General features: G+C 53.1%; 2 protein-coding genes across 14 annotated transcripts in view; one reads left to right on the top strand and one right to left on the bottom strand.

Moving 5' to 3' along the window:
- The window catches only part of RALGPS1 (Ral GEF with PH domain and SH3 binding motif 1), a 268,377-nt gene that overhangs the window by 159,347 nt on the left and 90,185 nt on the right, over positions 1-18,845 (top strand). The window lies entirely within an intron of this gene.
- ANGPTL2 (angiopoietin like 2) overlaps positions 1-18,845 on the bottom strand; it is a 34,477-nt gene that overhangs the window by 8,609 nt on the left and 7,023 nt on the right. The window contains exon 2 of the mRNA XM_053920606.1: positions 10,621-11,485. Within this exon, the coding sequence (XP_053776581.1) occupies positions 10,621-11,437 (817 nt within the window). The 5' untranslated portion in view covers positions 11,438-11,485. The remainder of the gene's footprint in view (positions 1-10,620; positions 11,486-18,845) is intronic.

Raw genomic sequence — 18,845 nt, 5'->3', positions numbered from 1 at the left:
GCAGAGCTCTGGCAGAGCTCCTGCATTCAGACGGAGTCCCTTTTCCTCTGGCAACAGTCAGAGAGTTAAATGATGGGTGAAAATCAGCCAGGGAAGTATTAAGCATAGGAAACTGGCAAACGATCAGGGAGCAGAAAACGGCAGCAGTGAGGTTGTCCTGTGGCTCCGTGAAGACGGCTGGTCAGAGTGGCCGGCTTCGATGCGAAATCTGTGCCTGTGGCACAGACACGGTGTTGCTGCGGAGGGTGAGGCGAGGGGGCCGACTCTAACTGAGGACGCGGTGGCAGAAGTGTGGGGCTGGGGCTGGAACCCCAAACTCAGGCACAGGGGCCCTCGGCTTAAATCGGCGGCCTCATCTCCTCACAGTGGGGCTTTGGACAGGTCCTTGAGCCTCAGTTTTTGTTCTGTGAACCGGGGGGGTGGGGGGGGGGAAGGACCCTACCTCTTCTGAGGGTCTCACGAACACAAGAGCACCCAGCAGCACAAGGCCAGCCAGGGCAGGTGCCAGGGAGGGTTCTCTCTTCCTGTCCTTTGATAGGTGAAAGCTAATAGTTTTGAAGTGGCCCACTCCCCACCTCCCCCTGCCCCCCACCCCACACAAACAAGCCACTGTATCTGCTTTTAAATTTCCAAGACTAAGTGTAAGATTATTTACTGAGAGATGTTTTCCACAAAGGCATATTTCAAAAGCCAGGACTGCAGTGGAGAGGACCACAAAGATACATTGAAATGAGGAATGGAAATCTTTTTTGTCAATGAAGCGGCATTTTCAGTGTGCATGGGCAGAGCTCTCCCTTCACAACAGTGCAGAGTGCCCGGCAGTATTTCCCTTGGCTCTCCTTCTGAAAGGGCAGCTGCGCCGGAGCGCCAGGCCAACACTAACTCGGCAGCACCAGGGCTCCGAGCAGAGTGAGCACCCCAACCTCCTCTCCATAAAGGCCGTATTTACACTCTCGGTGGAGGGGCGACTGGCACGTTCTACATGAAGGGACGCGCAGCCACCATGGCCACGCTGAGCCTGCATGGCCCCTTATAGACGTGACACAGGGTGTGGAACGCACACAAGGACTTGGGGCCAGGAGGCCCCAGGGAGGACGAGGATGGCAATGGGGCCACAAAGCATACAGATCTTGGACCCCCAAATCCCAGTGTGAGACCTGGGAAATGCGGGGGTGATCAGGTTTGGGTACCAAAGTCTCCTCCCTGCCTCCTTCCTCCTGTCTAGGGTTCTTGACGGACGGGGGATCAGGCACAGAAGGAACATGGCCTCTGGGGAGGCCAGGAAGCCCTTACTGATGGCAGACACAGAGCATGCTGTCCCCAATGCAGGGCCTTTCTGGTAGAGCCAGAGCCTGCAGCCAGGCCAGACTGATGTGTGACTCCACTTTCCTCCCTGGGTCTGGAACAGACCTGAATCAGCCTGACTCACCGTGCCCACCCCCTCAGGCCCCAGCAGGGCAGTGGGCTCACCAACTGCATCCCTTTCAGTGCAGGCGCCCCCCCCCCACTACGGAAACGTGGCCTCGTGACCATCTGACCAGGTTGACGGGAAGCTCCCCCTAAGGCCAGCAGCTAAGAAGTGGGCACACCGCAGGGCCTGTGTGGGCAGCTGTGATGCCTCTTCTCCCTGTCTGTGCCTGGAGTAAGGGTGGGGGGGAGCAGAGTCCTTCCTAGATCACATGGCTGTCCTGCAGCTTGACAGGCCTCTGTACCCCCACACCCAGATCTCTGGACTTGACCACCTGAGGCCATGCAGAGGTCCCTGCAGCCCATGGGAAACATTTTCGGGACGTTTTAGTTCCCGAGTGGGCACTCGGGAGGGGCTGCTGTGATATCACCAAGACACCCTGCTTTTGCATGAGAACCGTTTGCTGTTTTCAGTTATTCCCACTGACAGTCTCTCTCCAAACAAGTCTTTCCACCGCTCCCTGAAATGTTTCTCTAACAGGAGAAACAACGAGTTGTTGAAACTGGATCTGGAATTATTTAGCCAAATTACCCTATCTGAGAGCCGGGGCGTGTGGAACTCTGAGGTGCGAGTCCCAGCCTGGCCTGTGGCAGGAGTGCTGGGCGCGGGGCGCAGGCGGGAGAGCAGACGCCTGGGGAGGGCGGCGGGCAAGACCAGTTACAGGTGCTGCTCGTGTCTCATTCATCCAGAAGGCTTGGAAAAGGTATATTTTGGTTATGAGCATAGGCATTCTCTGTCAGTCGCCACGTTCAGTGAACCAGAGTACAAAACAGTAACCTAAACACTGGGACCACCGGTGCATATTCCCAAAGGCATCTCAGGCTCCTGCAGGGCCGCAGAGTTGACGTAGGAGCATGGTGTCTGGCCCTGCTGGGAGAAGGGCCCACATGCTGGTGCCCACTGCTCAGGCCAGTCAGCGTGCCCTCTGATGGTGGGCACAGGGCCCAGGCCGGCGGGCTTCTCAGGGCTTCATGAAGGTGTTTGAGGCCTAAGGAAATTTATGAGCTCTAAAATATGAAAAGAAAACTACAAAATGAAAATTTATAAGCATATAGTAAAATGTCTGCAAAATGTAACATTTTGTCAAATTTGTTAATTGTTAAATTTAGTCTTCATTAAAATGTGACTACTTTTGAAAACAATTTATAGGTAGGTTTTTCTCACTTCCTGAGAATTCCTGAACATGCCTGAGAAATCCGAGCTATCCATAAATTGATTGTCTTACTCTTGGCCCAATCGTTTCAAAAGCAAAATTATTATAATCCTTTGAGAATTCCTACCGTAAAAAATTATAGCAGATGTGTGAGGCGGTTGTATTTCAAAGCCTTCGATACGCTCTGAGGCCTCCCAGGTAGGAACTCCTGGGGCCCATGCAGAGCTTACGGAGACCCTGCTCCCGCTTGTTTGACCTCAGGATAAACAGACATTTCAGTATCGCTTCCCAGAGGACACTTAGGAAAACACCGTGCTCACTGCTTGGTTTCCATCAATACCCTGGGCAGGAGGAGAAACAAGGACTTCACATTTTAAAAAGAAGAGGTTAGACTAGGAGGGCAGTGGCGGGCTCACCGTGTGCAGAGGTGAGCAACTCTCTGTGGCTCCCCAGGACTGGTGGGGTGGAGCCCCGAGGCTCCCCTGGGGCAGGGGGCAGTGTTGCCGCAAGGCTCCTTGGGTAGGGGAGGTCCCGGGGTGCGGAGGCTGCCTGGGTGCAGGGGTGAGGGTGACCGGGGCTCTCTCAGCCCGGAGATGGGCAGTGCTGTTCTTCAGGCACATCTCGGAGGAACCTGTCAGGCCTATGGTCACCGCTCACGATACCGGACTGGTGGTGTCCTGTGCTCTGCCAGCCCCTCGGCCTTTTCCAGGAAAGGGAGTTAGCTTATGGGCTTGTTCTTAAAACCCATGTTGGCTTTCATCGATCACCTTTTAGTTTTCCACATGCTCACAAACCCCTTTTTATAATCTTTTCCATAGTTTTTCTGGGGTTGACCACAGCCAATTGGTATCTATTTCTAGTATTTTGTCCTTTTTCTCTTTCTGAAAACAGGACAGCTTGCCCAGCACTAAGCTTGGTCTTCGTGATTTCTTGGTGATTGCTGGCAGTAGTTCTGAGAATATATCTGCAAGGCCCTCAGCCCTCCCCATCCCCTCCTCCAGGAAGTCTTCCCCAACCCCAGAAGAGCTACTTACCCTCCTCGGGGTTCCCATAATGTCTCATAGACTTATCTCTACGGGAATATAATGAGGGTGATGAGTAACAGGCATCTGGAGCCTTTACACGCTCTTTCACCTCACCCCCACGAGTCCCGCCACAGTGAGGAAACTAAGGCTCAGAGAGCCCACACAGGTGCAAGTGGACGGCCTGGGCCCCGGCGCCTCCCACTGCACTGCGCTGCGGCCATCGCGCCGCTTTAGGATCGGTGGGGGTCTGTCTCCCTACCAGCCTGTGGGCTCCTTCAGGCAGGAGCCTTCTCGGGGCAACGATCATGTGGTGATCTTCCCAGTCTAGCACCCCACGTGCCTTCCCGCATCTCCCAGTTTCTCACCGCCATCAGCTGCAATCCCTTTGCCATCTTCACTCTAGTCTTTGCAGTGCGAGAACCAATAATGATAAGTCCGTCTGGAAACAGGGACCCCACAAAAGGGGATAGTCGGGATGCAGACCAAGCCGTGGGAGGGGAAACCTTTGCTGTGAGGACGTCTGGACAGCGTGCAGTAGAAGGTCAGCACGTTAGGAATTTTCTGCTCTTTTGGATGTGCATCTAGCATGCCACTTAATTTCAAATTTAGAAATTTAATAAAGAAAACTTACATTTGTCACTTAAACCAAAAATTTTTAGTGAAATTATTCCCTATATGTACAGTAATTTTAACTTAAATTAATGTATCCCAAAAATCTATTAGGGGAAAATCAGTTATTCATTAAAAAAAAAAAGAATGCTGTAAAACCACCCTGGGTCTGGTAGCCCCACTGACTCGTGGTAAGATCCGGGACCCGGGTCCTCAGGCTTATTTCACATGCTCCGCCTCCCAAGCTATCACAGGGAGCCGAGGCTGAGCAGCTCTGCTGCAGGGATCGTAGGAGGGACTGTCTGCAGTGTCCCCGTAAGCAGTCTCTGCTGCTTGTGCCCTTCCTTGGTCCTGACAGAGACCACTGGGAAGCACACAGCGTTACTCTGCAGCAGCACACTGCCCATTGCGAGCAACAGACCCGCCCAACTTTGTTTAGACCCCGTAGTCGGATGCTAACTCAGTTCTGCTTTCTTCATCGTTTTTCCCGGGGAAGCCTGTCAGGCATACGATGCAGTGTGCCACATAAATTCGCCACAGCAAACCCTTTGTGGGACTAGTGAGCTGGCTGCAGATGCCTGAGCTCCAGGGTTTTCTAGATAATTTTCAGTTTGCCAAGTGCCGAGCTGTTGGGATTTCCTGGCCACGGGATGCCAGGTCACCACTTTTAACTGTAACAAGTTGATAGTTTATCTCCCGGTGCCGTGAATAGCCTGAGCATCGAGCCAAATGTCTGTCTTAGAAAATGCCTGCATCATAGAGGAAGCGCTTGCCATCATTACACTTCCAGCGTCTCTGTGACCTGGTCCCTGAGAGGTGCCCAATGAGGGGAAAAGAGAAAGCAAAGCTGGAAGGAAAATGACCCAGCCCAAACTGGAGTGGCTTTTGTTTATGAAGAAGCTAGCAAAGAATGCTCTCTGAAATACCACTGCATTACGTAGTCCGAAATGAATTTGGGAATCTGATTTTGTTCAACAATAACATTTTAGAAACGAGACAGCACAGCGCAGCAGTGAACAGCACAAGCTCTGGAGGCAAGAGAGCTGGGTTGGGTCCCCCCCCCCAGCCTCTGTGGCCTGAAGGACCCTTCAGTGGTGGCGAGTGCCCCCTCACCATCATCACAGTTCCCAGAAGCTTCCCCGGTCCCCCACAGCCGTGCAGACGTAGAAGCCCAGTCAGCTGGAGGTGGTCCGCCCATCTGACCAACAGCTTTTCACCTGGATTGACAGTTGCTTGACCTCCAGAAGGAATGGAAGCCACAGTGTGATACATCTCATTCTCTATCTTAAAACATGCCACTGCGCCAGGGTACCGCAACCTAATGTACATATTCCCCACCTCTCAGGGGGAAGTGAAGTAGAAGGAAAAATCCATCTAGGAAATTACTTGTTCACGTTGCCCAAGCCTCCCTGGCCACAGACCGTCTGTTGTAGGGGAGGGGCTGGTCCTGTGTTATTATCAGGGAGGCAGCGTGGCTGCCACCTAATGTGGCCCCACGAGCAGATCAGAGCTACTAATTTTTATATAACTAGAGTTAACTTATTTAAAGAAATGAGGACTTCACCCCTGGCTCGTGTGGCTCAGGGGATTGAGCACCAGCCTGCACAAAGCAGGATCGCTGGTTGATTCCCAGCCAGGGCACAGGCCTGCGTTGCGGGCCAGGTCTCCAGTAGGGGGTGCTCGAGAGGGAACCACTCATTGATGTTTCTCTCCCTCTCTTTCTCCCACCCTTCCCCTCTGTCTAACAATAAATAAATAAAATCTTAAAAAAAAAAAGAAATGAGGACTTTAGACTTAGCTATACATTGAAATGCTAAGAAGTAAACCTAGAGAATTTGTCCAGATTTGATACAATTAAAAATCAGATTTATCTACAGCCTCAGTTGGGTCCATTTAGCATTTACTAGAAGTCAGGTACATATTATGTTTTCTGTGGGGGAGCTCAATTGGTCTATTATGCTAACTTAATTCTGCTTGCTCTTTCATTTCTTTTTTGGGGGATGGGGTTCATCTCAGGGTTATGATACAGTCTACTACATAAATTCGCCACAGCAGCCCCTTTGTGTGACTAGCGAGCTGGCCACAGAGGGTGGGTTCAACTGGTTCCAAACAAGGAGGCAGCGCTGTATCAGTGGGTCTGCAGTGACAATGTCCCGTGTCATTAGAAACGTGAAAGTTCGAGTAGCAAATCCACCGACTCTGTTCCCAGAGCTCTTTTACAAGGAGCTGCTTGGAACCTGGTGCATGGAATAGTGATACAGGGTCAGGTCCCAGGCAGCTGGCACCTGTGGCCAAGTCAAGCATTTATAGAGTGATTTTCACACCAGTTCCCCTCCAGCCTTTCCGTGGAAATGTGCAGTATCCCAGAGTGCTTAAGACAGACTTGGGTTTGAGCCTTGGCTGAGCTCCTTACCTAGCTGAGTAATCTTGGCTAAGTTACTTAACCCCTGAACTTCAACATCCTTGATGTTAGAAGTCTGGGTCTGATCTTGGCTCTGCCACTGACAGGCTCAGGCTCTGGGATGGGCAGGCTGTGCCAGGGCAGCAGAGAGGCCCTTACTGAGCTCTAATAACTCATGATTCTATGGCCCCTTCTGATTCCATTGAGAAACAAACCGAGCTGGTTGTGTTCTTTTCAAGAGTGAAAATGGCTAGAAGTGGCTATTCCTCTTGGTTTTTAAAAGATTCATTTCAGACAAGGCCTCACTGTGGCAGCCAGAGGTAATATTGCCTCTCCTTTTCTGACCAGTGCCCAGGACAGGTGCGTGGCAGGAGGGCTGGCCTGTGCCTGGCTGAGGAATGGTGTCCCAGGCCTCCTGGAACCATCTCGAGAGAAGGCCAGAGCTGAGGCTCCATCCCGCCCTTTCCTTGGCCTCTGAGTGAGCCTGGTAGCCTTCCTCTTTAACAGAGGACAGGGGAGGTGTGAGCGTGGAAAGAGCGAAGGGGAACAGAGGAAAGAAGGGCAGCTGCAGCAGGACCCTGGGGCCACTGGCAGAGCCATTTGGCCCCAGACCTTATCACAAGCATCATCCTAACCAAAATGCCCCCAGGTCTGGCCAAACCTGAGAGGGACAGGACAAAACTCCATTGAGTTGCCCAGGAAGCCAAAGCTGCCTGGGTCTCCCTCACTCAGGCTCTGAGGCCTGGGCCTGGCTTGGGGCTAGCCTCCGACTGTCAGGCTGGGAGCAAGTTGGTGAGTGTAGCTTCAGAGAAGCAGCCAGGGCTCCCTCAGTCCCCTGGGGGAGGGCATGCTGCAGGCTGAGTGGCCCAGACAATGAGGAGAGAGTGGATGGCTCTGAGATTGCTCTGAGATTGTAGAATGAAAGATTTAGAAGCTGCCAAAGCTCGGGTACAGAAGTGTTTAATTGCAAAGGTGTTTCTGGCTGAGTGGTGTCTTCAGGAACAAAGAATCTGTTGGGCAAGAGCATAGAGGAGGTTTTGTTTTCCAGGACCAGAACCTGCCCCTGAGCTCTCAGAACAGGCCTGATAAGAGGTCGTTGCTTATTGGCTGAGAGAGACCATCTGTGTTTTCCTCTCAGTTAATCCCAACTCCAGGAGAGGAAAGGGCCCCCAGGCATGCCCTTCAGGGCTCTGTCTGCCCCTACAACTTCCACAGCCAGGTCTCAGCTGGCAGCCCTGGTGTGGGAGCTCAGTTGGCAGATGGGTCATAAGTTACTAACACTCAGTACCAATGTGTGGGAAAGCCTTGCTTTTTTTTTTTTAAAGGTAAATTATAGCACATTTTAAGTTATCACCATAATGAAACCACTGCCTTTCCCTCCCATGCAGGTGTGCTTTCCTAAGCGGGAGAGAGGGGTTGGATGAGTGCAGGGGCCTTGCACAAGCCCACGCTGGACTGTGCAGGTGAAGCAGCAGGGCCATGCCCCTGTGTCTTTGCACAGACTCACCTGCATCAGGGGCCCACTAGTAACACAGTTTCCCGATTCCCAAGTCCACCTGGTAAACTCTTACATAAATCGTTAAAGACGCAACACTGAAATCCCCGCTTCTGCCCAACTTTCCCCTTCTATTCCAAGCAGACTCGGCCATGCCACCTACTCTCCAGTAGCACTCGTGTGTCCTGCTAAGGGACACGCAGCACACTGTAGTACCACCGCGGTGACTGCCCAGCCCACAGTTTTCACGGATTCTGGTTTCAGGCACTTTGTTACGTTGGCCCCATAAATTCTCCCAACATTCTGGAGACTGTGGCCTCGACAGGTGCTTCCTCTCAGAGAGAGCCTTCGTCAGACCTGAGTTGCTGATTTCATGGGAGAGAACTGCTGGGTGATGGGTGGATCCCAGAGCATTCCTGTATCCACCACCTCCCGCAGACTGAGTTCCTGGAGGTCAGACACCGTGGTTTTCACCTGCTCCCCTACTCCAGCTCTGTGACAGCACAGAGAAGGGGCCCTGCCATTGTTGGCTGTGCCCCAGCAGATACCTTGCGTCCTATGGCACATGATACGACATGCCTGCCTACACTGAGTTTCCACAGCAAGCCTGCGTGCGATATTAGGACTCTTGTTCCCATTTTACAGAGGAGAAAATGGAGGCTCAGAGTTAAGTAACTTTCTCATGAGCAAACAGCTAATGAGAGTGGATGCAAACCTAGGTCTTTATTCCTACACTGTATATCTGTCAGCTCAGTTGAAGCTCAGTAATGTTCCAAAATTGTTGAGTCAGAAACCAGAGATGCTTAGATGAGATCTATTTGTTGTCTAATGAGATCAGCCTGACTCCCAGTAGGATTACTTGGTGCCCAGAGGGCATGTTCCACCCTCTGGGTATCTGTGGAGATGGAGTCGCACACTCTGCCCTGTCTTTTGGAGTTTCTGATGTAAATAGACACGTGTACAGCGGAACATGGATCTGTGGACTGTAGGTCAGCTGTAGAACACTATAGCTAAAAAGGGACTGTGTATTCAGTCTCCTTGTTTTGAGATGAAGACGCCAAGACCAAAGGAGACTCATAGCTGCCACGTACTGAAATTTACCATGGATTTGCATTGTGTAAGACACATTTTTTTTGCAGTATTTCATTTAATCCTCAGGTAGGCGCTATTTTAATCTGCCCCCATTGACAGATGAAGAAACTGAGGCTCTGTGGGTAAAGTGACTTGCTTACCGTCCCAGAGCTAATCAGTACGGGGACCTGAGTCTGAATCCAGGTCAGTCTGCTCCAAAGCACACCCGGTTAGGACACTCTCCTGGGAGGCGCTATGGGCGGCCGCTCTGCCCCACACCCCCGTGCTCTGCCCCGCGCCCCCGTAGACCTGCACACAGTGCCACCCTCGTCTTTGCATAGGCCACCCTCTTGGACTCAGATGCAGCCCCTCTCTGGAATTAGCAAGAAGCTGTTCTTCCCAGTCATAATCGCATTTTCAGAAGTGTGAAATAAGTATAAAATAGGATAGTTTGAGTAAAAATGGCTTCCTGCTTATTCAGTGAAGTGGTGCCAAAATCACTGACTTTGAGAAGATACGTGGTTAGTTTTTGCAAAGATGAATCTAGTTCTCATATGACAGCTACTTGGAAGGTTCACAGGGTCCTGGGTGAATGACAGACTGAGCTTCTGGGGGCTGGGCTTATGCTCTTCCCAGAGTGAGGATTCCCAGAATCCCAGAGCACAGAGCAGTCAGCCCTGGATTTACAGTGAGAAGGCCAGCAGTCTGAGGACCCTAACCCTGTTAGTCTTCCCTAAGGAGCTGCAGGAGTTAATCATGTGATACACATGAAGGTGCCCGGCACCAACACTTGGTCAAGCTTCAGAACGTACCAGCAACTCCGTCCTCCCCCATCGTGAGGTTCTGAGAATTGCCATATTTTACTATGAAAAATGTACTCAAGAGTCTAAGGAATCAGCGTTGAAAATTCTAGACAGCAGTAGACTCTAGGAAATGTGTGGGCTTTAGAAAGTAATCCTTCCTATCCCTCAGCCCCTACAATGTGTTTCTCATGCTCTTAACGTGAACACACTTTTTCCTTTGGCCTGTTGTTTCTTCAGTGGGCATTTACCAAACGCCAATTCTCTGCCAAGCATGGTACAAGAGGTTGCAGGCGAGACAGCCTACTTGCCAACACAGAGCATCTAATGCAGAGCCCAGAAAACCACAGACTTGGGGTTCTTTCCTGTCAGAAGCCAGAGAGTACTTGCTCTCTCCTGAGACCTCCCATTTCCTGGTCTGCCTTGGAGCACCCACTGGCTCCAGCAGCTTGACCCAAGGGATTGCTAGGGGATTGTGCAAGTATGTTGGCCGAAATTCAACTTGCTGTGGCTTTTCCCCAACTGGTGGCCACAGCCAAGGGGAGCCTCGTGCCTGGCTCTGAGGCGCAGATGGAGCAGGCTTCCAGAAGGAACTTACCCGATGGCTTGTCTGTGGAGGACGGGAGGTTGGTGAGGGTGGGCATGGTGGGCAGAGGGGGTGGCAGCACCTTCAGGTTCTGGTCACTCTGGATCTCGTTGGTGGAGAACTGATTGATGATGCGGTTGTAGGGGGACGGCTGGTAGACCTGGGGCGGGGTGGCGGGGGGCGGCTGGGGCATGGGTCTGGCTGCGGGCACCCGCTGGCAGTGCTCCTCCAGCTGTGCGATGATCTCCGATTGGTTGTGGGCCAGCGTGGCCAGGTGCTGGTACTTGTGCTCCAGGTCCTTGTACTTGCTTGCCAGCTGCAACATGTCGGCCGTCTGGTTAAGGATCCGGTTCTCCAGCTGGGAGAGCTCCAGTGCGTTGTCCCGCTTGCGGATGATCTCATGCAGGAGCTGCATGTAGAGCTGTGTGACCCGAGAGTTCATGTTGCGGCTCTCCTTGCGCAGCAGCTTCACCTCACTCACGATGCCGCCGTCCACCTCCACCAGCTGCTGCAGCGTCTCGATCTGCCGCTTCTGCTTGAGCAGCTCGTTGTTGAGCAGCTCCAGCTCCTGCTTGTGCACGCGGTTCTCCAGGAGCACCTCGGGCTCCTTGGAGTTGACACAGATGGCACCTGTGACCCGTTGCTGGGGCACAATGAAGGTGTAGGTGCACTTGTCTGGGGACTCGCCAGCCCGCTTGTACCTGTTCAGGTAAATGAACTCACTTGGGGAGCCCTCCTCAGTGCCCTCCAAACCATCCTTCTGGCCGATAGCAGCTCCCAAGGTAGCCAGCAGTCCCAGCCACCAGCATGTCACACACAGTGGCTTCATGGTCCTTGAAAATGGTGGTTGTCCTTTGCAAACAGAGCCTATAACAATCTGAAAGTAAACAGAAGGGGAGACTCAGTAACGGTCCCATCACTGCCAGTGGCCTGTGCCATAAATGAGCTCAGCCTTCTTACCAGGCAGATCTTTCCAAACACGCAGCTTCAGGAGGCAGCCCTTCTGGAAGCAACAGAAGGAGACAGGCAGGCCCCGGCAGAGATAGAAAGGAAAAGGGAGGAAACCGGGGCCTCTGTGGCAGGAGGCCTCAGCCGGGCTGCTCCTGGAGCCAGCCCCAGTGACCACAGCCTGAGAGGGCGGCTGGAAGCTGGGAGGGGGGCAGAGCAGGAGTTACCCAGTCTGCCTTTTCCTCAGCCTCACACTCCTCAGGCCTTTAAGTCTCCCCATTCTACATATTCATAACCCCTGGACTTTCCTTTGTGACCCCAGTTGCAATCTTGATGCATCAGAATTCCTTGCAGTGTCGTCCGTCGGCTGCACTCCCCGTTCCGCGAGGGCAGGCCCTGTATCTGCTACCATTCTGTATTACCAGGGTGCTGCACCAGGTGAGCTTCCAGCAAGCATTTGTTGAATGAATGAATTGCTAGACATAGTATGGGATGTGTTCGGTTTCTAGTGGACAATGTCAATGAAACAATGTGTCCAGTCCCATGGCTTTGGTCCGTGTCTTAGCCAAGCTGCAGAGCCCAAAGAGGAACAAACAACTGAGCCCTTAGAAACCCAAATATTTGCCATAGCCACAACTGCACAGTTCGAATCATCGCAACGTGATTGAACCAGGCGGGGGCAGAAAACAGCCATGTGTCTTTGGAGTTGTTTGAGTTCTGTTCTTGGACCATTCATACCTTCCCTAGATGTCCCTAGAACATCAGTGGTGTGCCAGGCGGTGCGCTGGCTGCTGCAGATAGGACAGAGCCTGCCCCAACCCTCATGGGGCTTCCCTGTCATCACGTGGTCCCTGAGTGCTGTGAGGGGACTAGCATATGCAGTGGAAGAGTGTAACTGGGAGCTGACCTTATTGGAGGGGTCAGGAAGGCTTCCCTGAGAAAATGACCTATGCTCTGACCCTTGAGGAATGACTTAGGAATTGGTCAGGCCAAGAGGGAGGGGACAAACATGCCCAGATCCCGCCTCTCACCTACTTAAAGACCCTCCTCCCCCATCTCTCCCATGTGATCACATCTCCCCTACAATCACGCTGTCACTTCTCTCAGCTTAAAGACCATCCTCTCTTGACCTCACATCCCTTTTCCAGCTACTGTTCCATTTCTCCACTCCCCTTTTTAGCAAAACCCTTCATAGAATTTCCTGTGCTCAGTCTTTCCAGAAAGCCCCTCTTCCTGTTCTCTCTTGAACTCACTCCTGTCAGGCCTGCTCCCTCCCCCACCACGCCAAGTGCTCTAGATGCAATCACCCGTGGCCTTATTTGCCAGACCAAATGTCCAGTTCTTGGTCCTCATTAGTGCTTTGCCTCTCAACAGCATTCCCTTCCTGGGCTTACTTTCCCAAACATCACCCTCTCCTCCCATCTCGCCGGCTGCTCCTTCTCAGTCCTCTCCACTGGTTCACCCTCCTCTTTGTGTCCTGGGGCCCCGAGCTCAGTCCGCCTTTCCACCAAGGTGGTCTCCTGTCTGGTGGCTCAGATTGCCTGTAAGCCTTGGAAACTCCCACGTTTATTTCTGTAACCTAGACCTCACCCTTTGACTCCAGACTCAAATATCCAACTCTCTCTTTGGCATTTCACTGGGCACTCTGCTGGGCACCTCCAACTTCACTTACCCAGAAACGAACTCCTAGCAATCCTACCTCCCTCTCCGCCTGCTCATCCCAGTTTCTCCTATGTCGGTAAATGGCAACTCCATTCTTCTGGTTGCTCAGGCCAACAACCTTGAAACCATCCTTTCTTTCTTTCATACCCACCTCTAATTCACCACCAAACGATAACAGCAGTATCCTGGAAATGTTCCCAGAATCCTACTGCTTCTCCCACCTCCCGCACACCCTGGTGCAACCCACCATCACCTCTCGCCGGGACCCAACGGGTCTCCCTGCTCCTGTGCTTGCCCACTGCAGTCTGTTCTCATCCCAGCAGCCAGAGTGATCCTTTTGTAAAAAGTCACTTTGGGTCACTCTTCAATTCAAAAGCCTCTCGTGGCTGCTCATCTTGGAGAAGAAGCTCACTGGTCTCTAAGGGCCCCCTGATCTGGCCCCACTTTCTCCCTGACCTCATCTCTGTCTCCTCTCATCCTCACTCACAGCACTCCAGCTGCGCTGTCCTCCCGGGTGTTCCTCACGCACAGTTATGACTCAGGGCCCTTGCACCTGCTCTGTCCTGTCTACAACACTTCCCTCGTTGCTCGCTGCCTTGCTTCTCTCAGGTCTTTGCTGAAATATCACCTTCCCAGGGAGGTCCTCTCTGCTTACTTAAGATTGTGATCTCACCGCCTGGCCCCTCCAGTGCCCTCATCACCATTAGACACAGCATCTCCCCAACCTGCCCCTGTGAATGTAAGCTCCATGAGGGTGGGGTGGGGGGCAGGGGTCTGTTTTGGTCACTACTCCATTCACAGTGCCGAGCATGTGGCCTGAAATACTAGGAGCTCAGTAAGTATGTGTGGACTGAAAGAAAAGACATGCCCACCGACAGCTGCAGGCAGTGGGAGTGCTGTGGTAGGGACACAGCAGGCAGGCCAGGGAGTGACTGCTGGGGTGAGGGGCTGCACAGGAGGCAGGCCAGGGAGTGACTGCTGGGATGAGGGACACAGCAGGCAGGCCAGGGAGTGACTGCTGGGGTCGGGGGCTGCACAGCAGGCAGGCCAGGGAGTGAGTGCTGGGGTGGGGGGCTGCACAGGAGGCCATTTATTGTATTTATTTGTAGCTTTCATAACATCCATCAACTGAGTGTCCTCTAGGTACCTGACCCTGCACTAGGCCTTTGCACGTGTTTTCAACTTTACTGAAGTCTCACAATGTCTTTCTAAGGTAGATACTGTTACACTTATTTTACAGACGAGGAAACTGAGACTCAGAGGCTCAGTAACTTCCCTAAAATCACACAGTCCTGGCAGAACCAGGACTCAGCCCTGGTCTGATGTACTCAAACCTGTCGAAGTAAGAAACATCCAAACCTGTAGAGAATTTTTATAAATTGCCAAACCGATGACAATTGCTGGAAAGCAAAATCTCAGCGGATTGAGAAAAGGCTCCGGAGAACTGCAGTTTCGCAGCTTATTTTCTACATTAGAATCAAAGGCAGAGATGTAAGGAGAGTTACGTGAAACGTGTGGGCGGTAGATTAAGGGGGAGGGAGAAAGAAAGGGGGTGTATCTGGGATTGGACAGAAAGGCAAAACAGAGAGACGCATGCTTGTTTTACGTTGGTGGGTACAGAACGCTAATAAACATCTCCAGCAGATAGAGATGATGCGGGGGGTGGAGGGCAAGATAACAAGCAGGGACTCTGTGGTGTCCTGCCTAGGGTTGTGTCTTGGGGGCTCTACAAACGAAGGTCACTCTGACATTTCAAAGGTGTGTTATTCTAGACAATGGACAGGCTCACTCCAGGTAGAGACTGACATTTGTCAAGGAAGCTACAGGCCTAGGACGTGCCTACCTGCCATCGCTTGCTTCTAGTCAGGGGTTTTTGTGTTCAGACCACCCTGTGTGACCACGTTGGTCTCTGAGCTTGTAGGGCCCACCACGCCGGCCTCCCCTGAGCTTGTCAGGTTTAGCATGTGGCCCCCTTTTCATCCACAAACCCTCAAACCCTTAGTGACTACACAGAAATGTACTGAATCTGGTCCTAGTCGTGAAACAAGCATCAGCATCCCCACTCTCTGATTGCACATTAGTTTATGCTACAATAACCATAGCTGTAGACCTGAAGGTTTTGTCTCCCACGGCCCCCTTGGGGGCTTCTCCAGTGAGCAGCCTGGGTCCAGGCCACACCTGTGACAGCCAGCAGGCAGTGACAGGGGTCACGCTGAGCCATTGGCCCGGGAATGACAGTCCAAGCACGGTGCCAATGGCCAGCCCAGGCCTTTCAGGCCAGGCAGAGAAAGGTGCCTGGGAGCCTCCAGTTTGGGTTGGGCCACAAGGTAGGGTTGTAGTGACGTTAATGGAAACCGGGCTGAGTTTGTGAGTGTTTGCCTGGTTTCCAACATGCTTCGGCTGCTCTTGTGCCAGCAGCCACACCCAGCCCAGAACAATGGGGAGGAGCCGCCCTCCTGGCTAGGGTGGGCCTGCCCCTGCCTTCCAGGGCCGCTCACCTGCCTCAGCTGGTGACAAACACCTCTCCCTGCCGGTGCCCATGCCAGCAGGGGTCTCCACCCTGGCCCAGAAACTGCCAGAGGCCCAGGGAGACAGTGGACTCCAGGAAAGGATTGACTTCCAAACCTCCCCAGGCAGGCCTCAAGACCAGGCAGGGACTCACTGTTTACCATTGAGTTCTGTTCCCTCCCAAGTGCGGGCTCCCCCAGCTTTCTGGGACCTGAGATCCTGAGGGCTGAGCCTCTCCTGGGAAATGGGGTGTTCCAACCCATCCCATACTCAAGGTGAGGAACATGGAAGGGCTTCTGAAACTGGAGATGGAAGAATGTGATTGCGGCAGTAGAGCAGGAATAACAGAACCGGGCCCATGGTAAGGAGGGCTGGCCACACGCAGGCAGTGTGTCCGGCACTTTTACTGTCTTCTTGAACCCATCCCCTGGCCCCTGAGATGGTGCCAGAGTTAATTACCCCATCGCAGGGAGGAGGCGTGGCTTTGTCAGCCAGGCTCTGACCTGGGGCTCGGGTGGCTTCACCTCTAGCCCTGAAGCAGCACACCAGATGGACTGCATCCTGCCTGCCTTAGTGTCCCCAGCATGTCACACGGCACCTGGCACAGAGTGGGGAGTCAGAGGCGAGCAGATGCCACCAGAGCCTGTGCTGTGTGTAAAGAGCGCTTCTTGAGACTGCCCTTTAAAAGGGGAGCTGAACTGGGCAGTCCGCACTGGCGCACCCGGCCCTGTGTGTGCACGTCCTCTCTCTGAACCTTTACGACGTTCAGAGCTAGGTAGCAGTTGTGTGCTGTTCCGAGGGGGAGGAAGCGGAAGCTCACAACGGTGTCTTCCTGCTCAAGGTCACGTTGTGAGTGGTGGGACCGGTTGAGAAGCTGCTGGTTCTGGGTCTCGCCATTACATTTACACGGAGTCAGGGTTTGGCAGGAATGACTTGGAGTCGCTCGGGTTACAAGAAGGAAGGGAAGGAACAGGGCCCTGTGCTGGGCGCCTGACATAGATTGTTTCAGGTAATCCAGTCAGGTTGTTATGAATGGGGACACAGAAACCCAGAGAGGTGAAGTGACTGTCCCAGGGCCACATGGCAGATCAGAGTCAGGACCGAGCCGGCCCAGGGCCCCGGTCAGCCTGACACCGAGGGCTGTGCACTTCGCGCCGCCCTTGGCCTCGGAGTCCTGTATTTTTCTTAAAGATTCCAATACCACACCCCCCTCAGTTTTCTGCTAGTTTGGCAGTTTTTAATGGGTAATAATGAGTTTGTATACTTTTGCTCTCTTGATATTTATTCAACTAACTGCATCCCAAGAGAAATAACCCCCTAGGATTCCAACCATTTCAGACCCGGGGAAGAACTCAATTCCAATCAAAGCCACACTCCTCAGTTTCTTCCTATGACCAACAAAGAAAAGCAAATCCAACTATTTTCCTTGGCTTCAATATGAAAATAAAAATGATTCTTGAAATGGCTTTTCCACATTGTATTGTGAGGAGTTTCCATTATGCACGGGTTTCCCTCCCCACAAGTGGGGCTGCTGTGACCAAGCCGCGTGACAGCCCCCGCTTACGGGAGGAGGCCTCCTGGCCTCCAGGGGGCCGCTGTGAGCGTCCCTGCGTGGCTTGGCATGGTGGGACCACACACCGTGTGTCCACGCCCTCTCCACAGCATGGCAGCCAGGCGAGGGGCCACTTGGTGGGAGCGGTTATTTCTGTGAGACAGAGCCGTGTGTCCTGCCCTGTGGCAGAAGCCGCTGGCCTGGGGTACTCTGGTGAGTTCTCGCCCTGAAGGTTAGGGTCAAATACTAACAACAATAATACAGCCAGTTATCACCCAAGCACTTATATGCAGGGGTGGGCAAAGGCAGGTTCACAGCTGTTCGTGTGGAGGAAGACGTGCAGGCTGTGGTGATCGCAGCAGCTTTACTAGCTCTGTGTTTCGCGTGCTCACGGCTGCAGGCCTGCCTTTGCCAGCCCCGCACGCGGTCTCGGGCCCCCCGGCGGCCCTGGGGTGCCCTGCTCACTCAGGGCTGCAGTGTGGTGGCGCAGGCTGTGCACGAGGCAGCTCTGGGGAGCACCGCTCCCAGACCTCACCTTTGTAGTTCTGTGCATTTCTATCACAGCGATTTTCTAATTCCCACAAAAATGCTTTTAAGGCTAATGGCAGGTGAGTAAACTATTGAGATTCAAAGACCATGAGTCACTTCGCCCAGTCATCAAGCGAAGTGCTACTAAGTGGCAGAGTGGGTAGCAGAACCCCGAGGTAGGCCGTGCTGAGTGTACAGAAACCAGTGCTGAAGTCACAGGCAACTCCAGAGAGGTGGCTCTCTGACCCAAGCCCAGGCAGCGGAGAACAGGAGAGCTCTTGAGGTCCCCAGGACTGCTGACCCCAGGAGCCCTCTGGGTTAAATCCAGATCCCAGGGGGACACTTCGTCCCACTCTGAAGTGCTCACAGACCCATCCCTCCCTCCCCAGCCAGCCTCGCCCCATCATTCTATGATCACAGATGGAGGCCAGGCACTGCGGGAGGCCCGAGAGGGGGGCTGTGCCAGGCCGGTGAGGGAACCTGCAGCTGGCAGCTGCCCCGGGAGTGCCCCGCTGGCCCCTGACATCCGGTCCCGGCGGCCAGGAAGCGGAGTGGTATCTGAGGTGTTCTGACAGGTCTGAGCGCCGGTCAAAGCAGCTCAGCCCACACTGGGGCAGAAGAGGGGAAGGCAACTCCAGAGTTGGCAATTTTTCCCACTGTTGGGAAAAAAGCTGGTTGAGATGGATGGCAAGTCAGTGGGGTGGTACCCACATGAATTGATAGTGCAGGATGTGCGAGGGGTCCAGACAAAGGAAAATTCCAGAAGATAAGATCCTAGCAGGCCCAGCTGACCAACAGCATAGATAGAACAGCAGTCCCTTGTTTGATGCAAACGGCAGCGTGCCTAGCTGCACCCCCTCTCATTAGCACGTACAACTCTTGAGGATGGGGGACCATGAATCCTGGCTGGCCCAGCTGAGGCGTGCAGTCTTCTGTGCTTATTAATAGCACCCCCAGCACCTTCAAAAGTGCCCTGATTGGGTAACAAAATATATAGTCTCTTTACCTGGGAGAAAGTTACTATTATCTGCATCTTGCT

Source organism: Desmodus rotundus, chromosome 1, assembly GCF_022682495.2.
Source record: "Desmodus rotundus isolate HL8 chromosome 1, HLdesRot8A.1, whole genome shotgun sequence".
Lineage (NCBI taxonomy): Eukaryota > Metazoa > Chordata > Mammalia > Chiroptera > Phyllostomidae > Desmodus > Desmodus rotundus.
The sequence above is the reverse complement of the archived record's forward strand: the minus strand, read 5'-3'. Positions and strand labels throughout refer to the sequence as shown.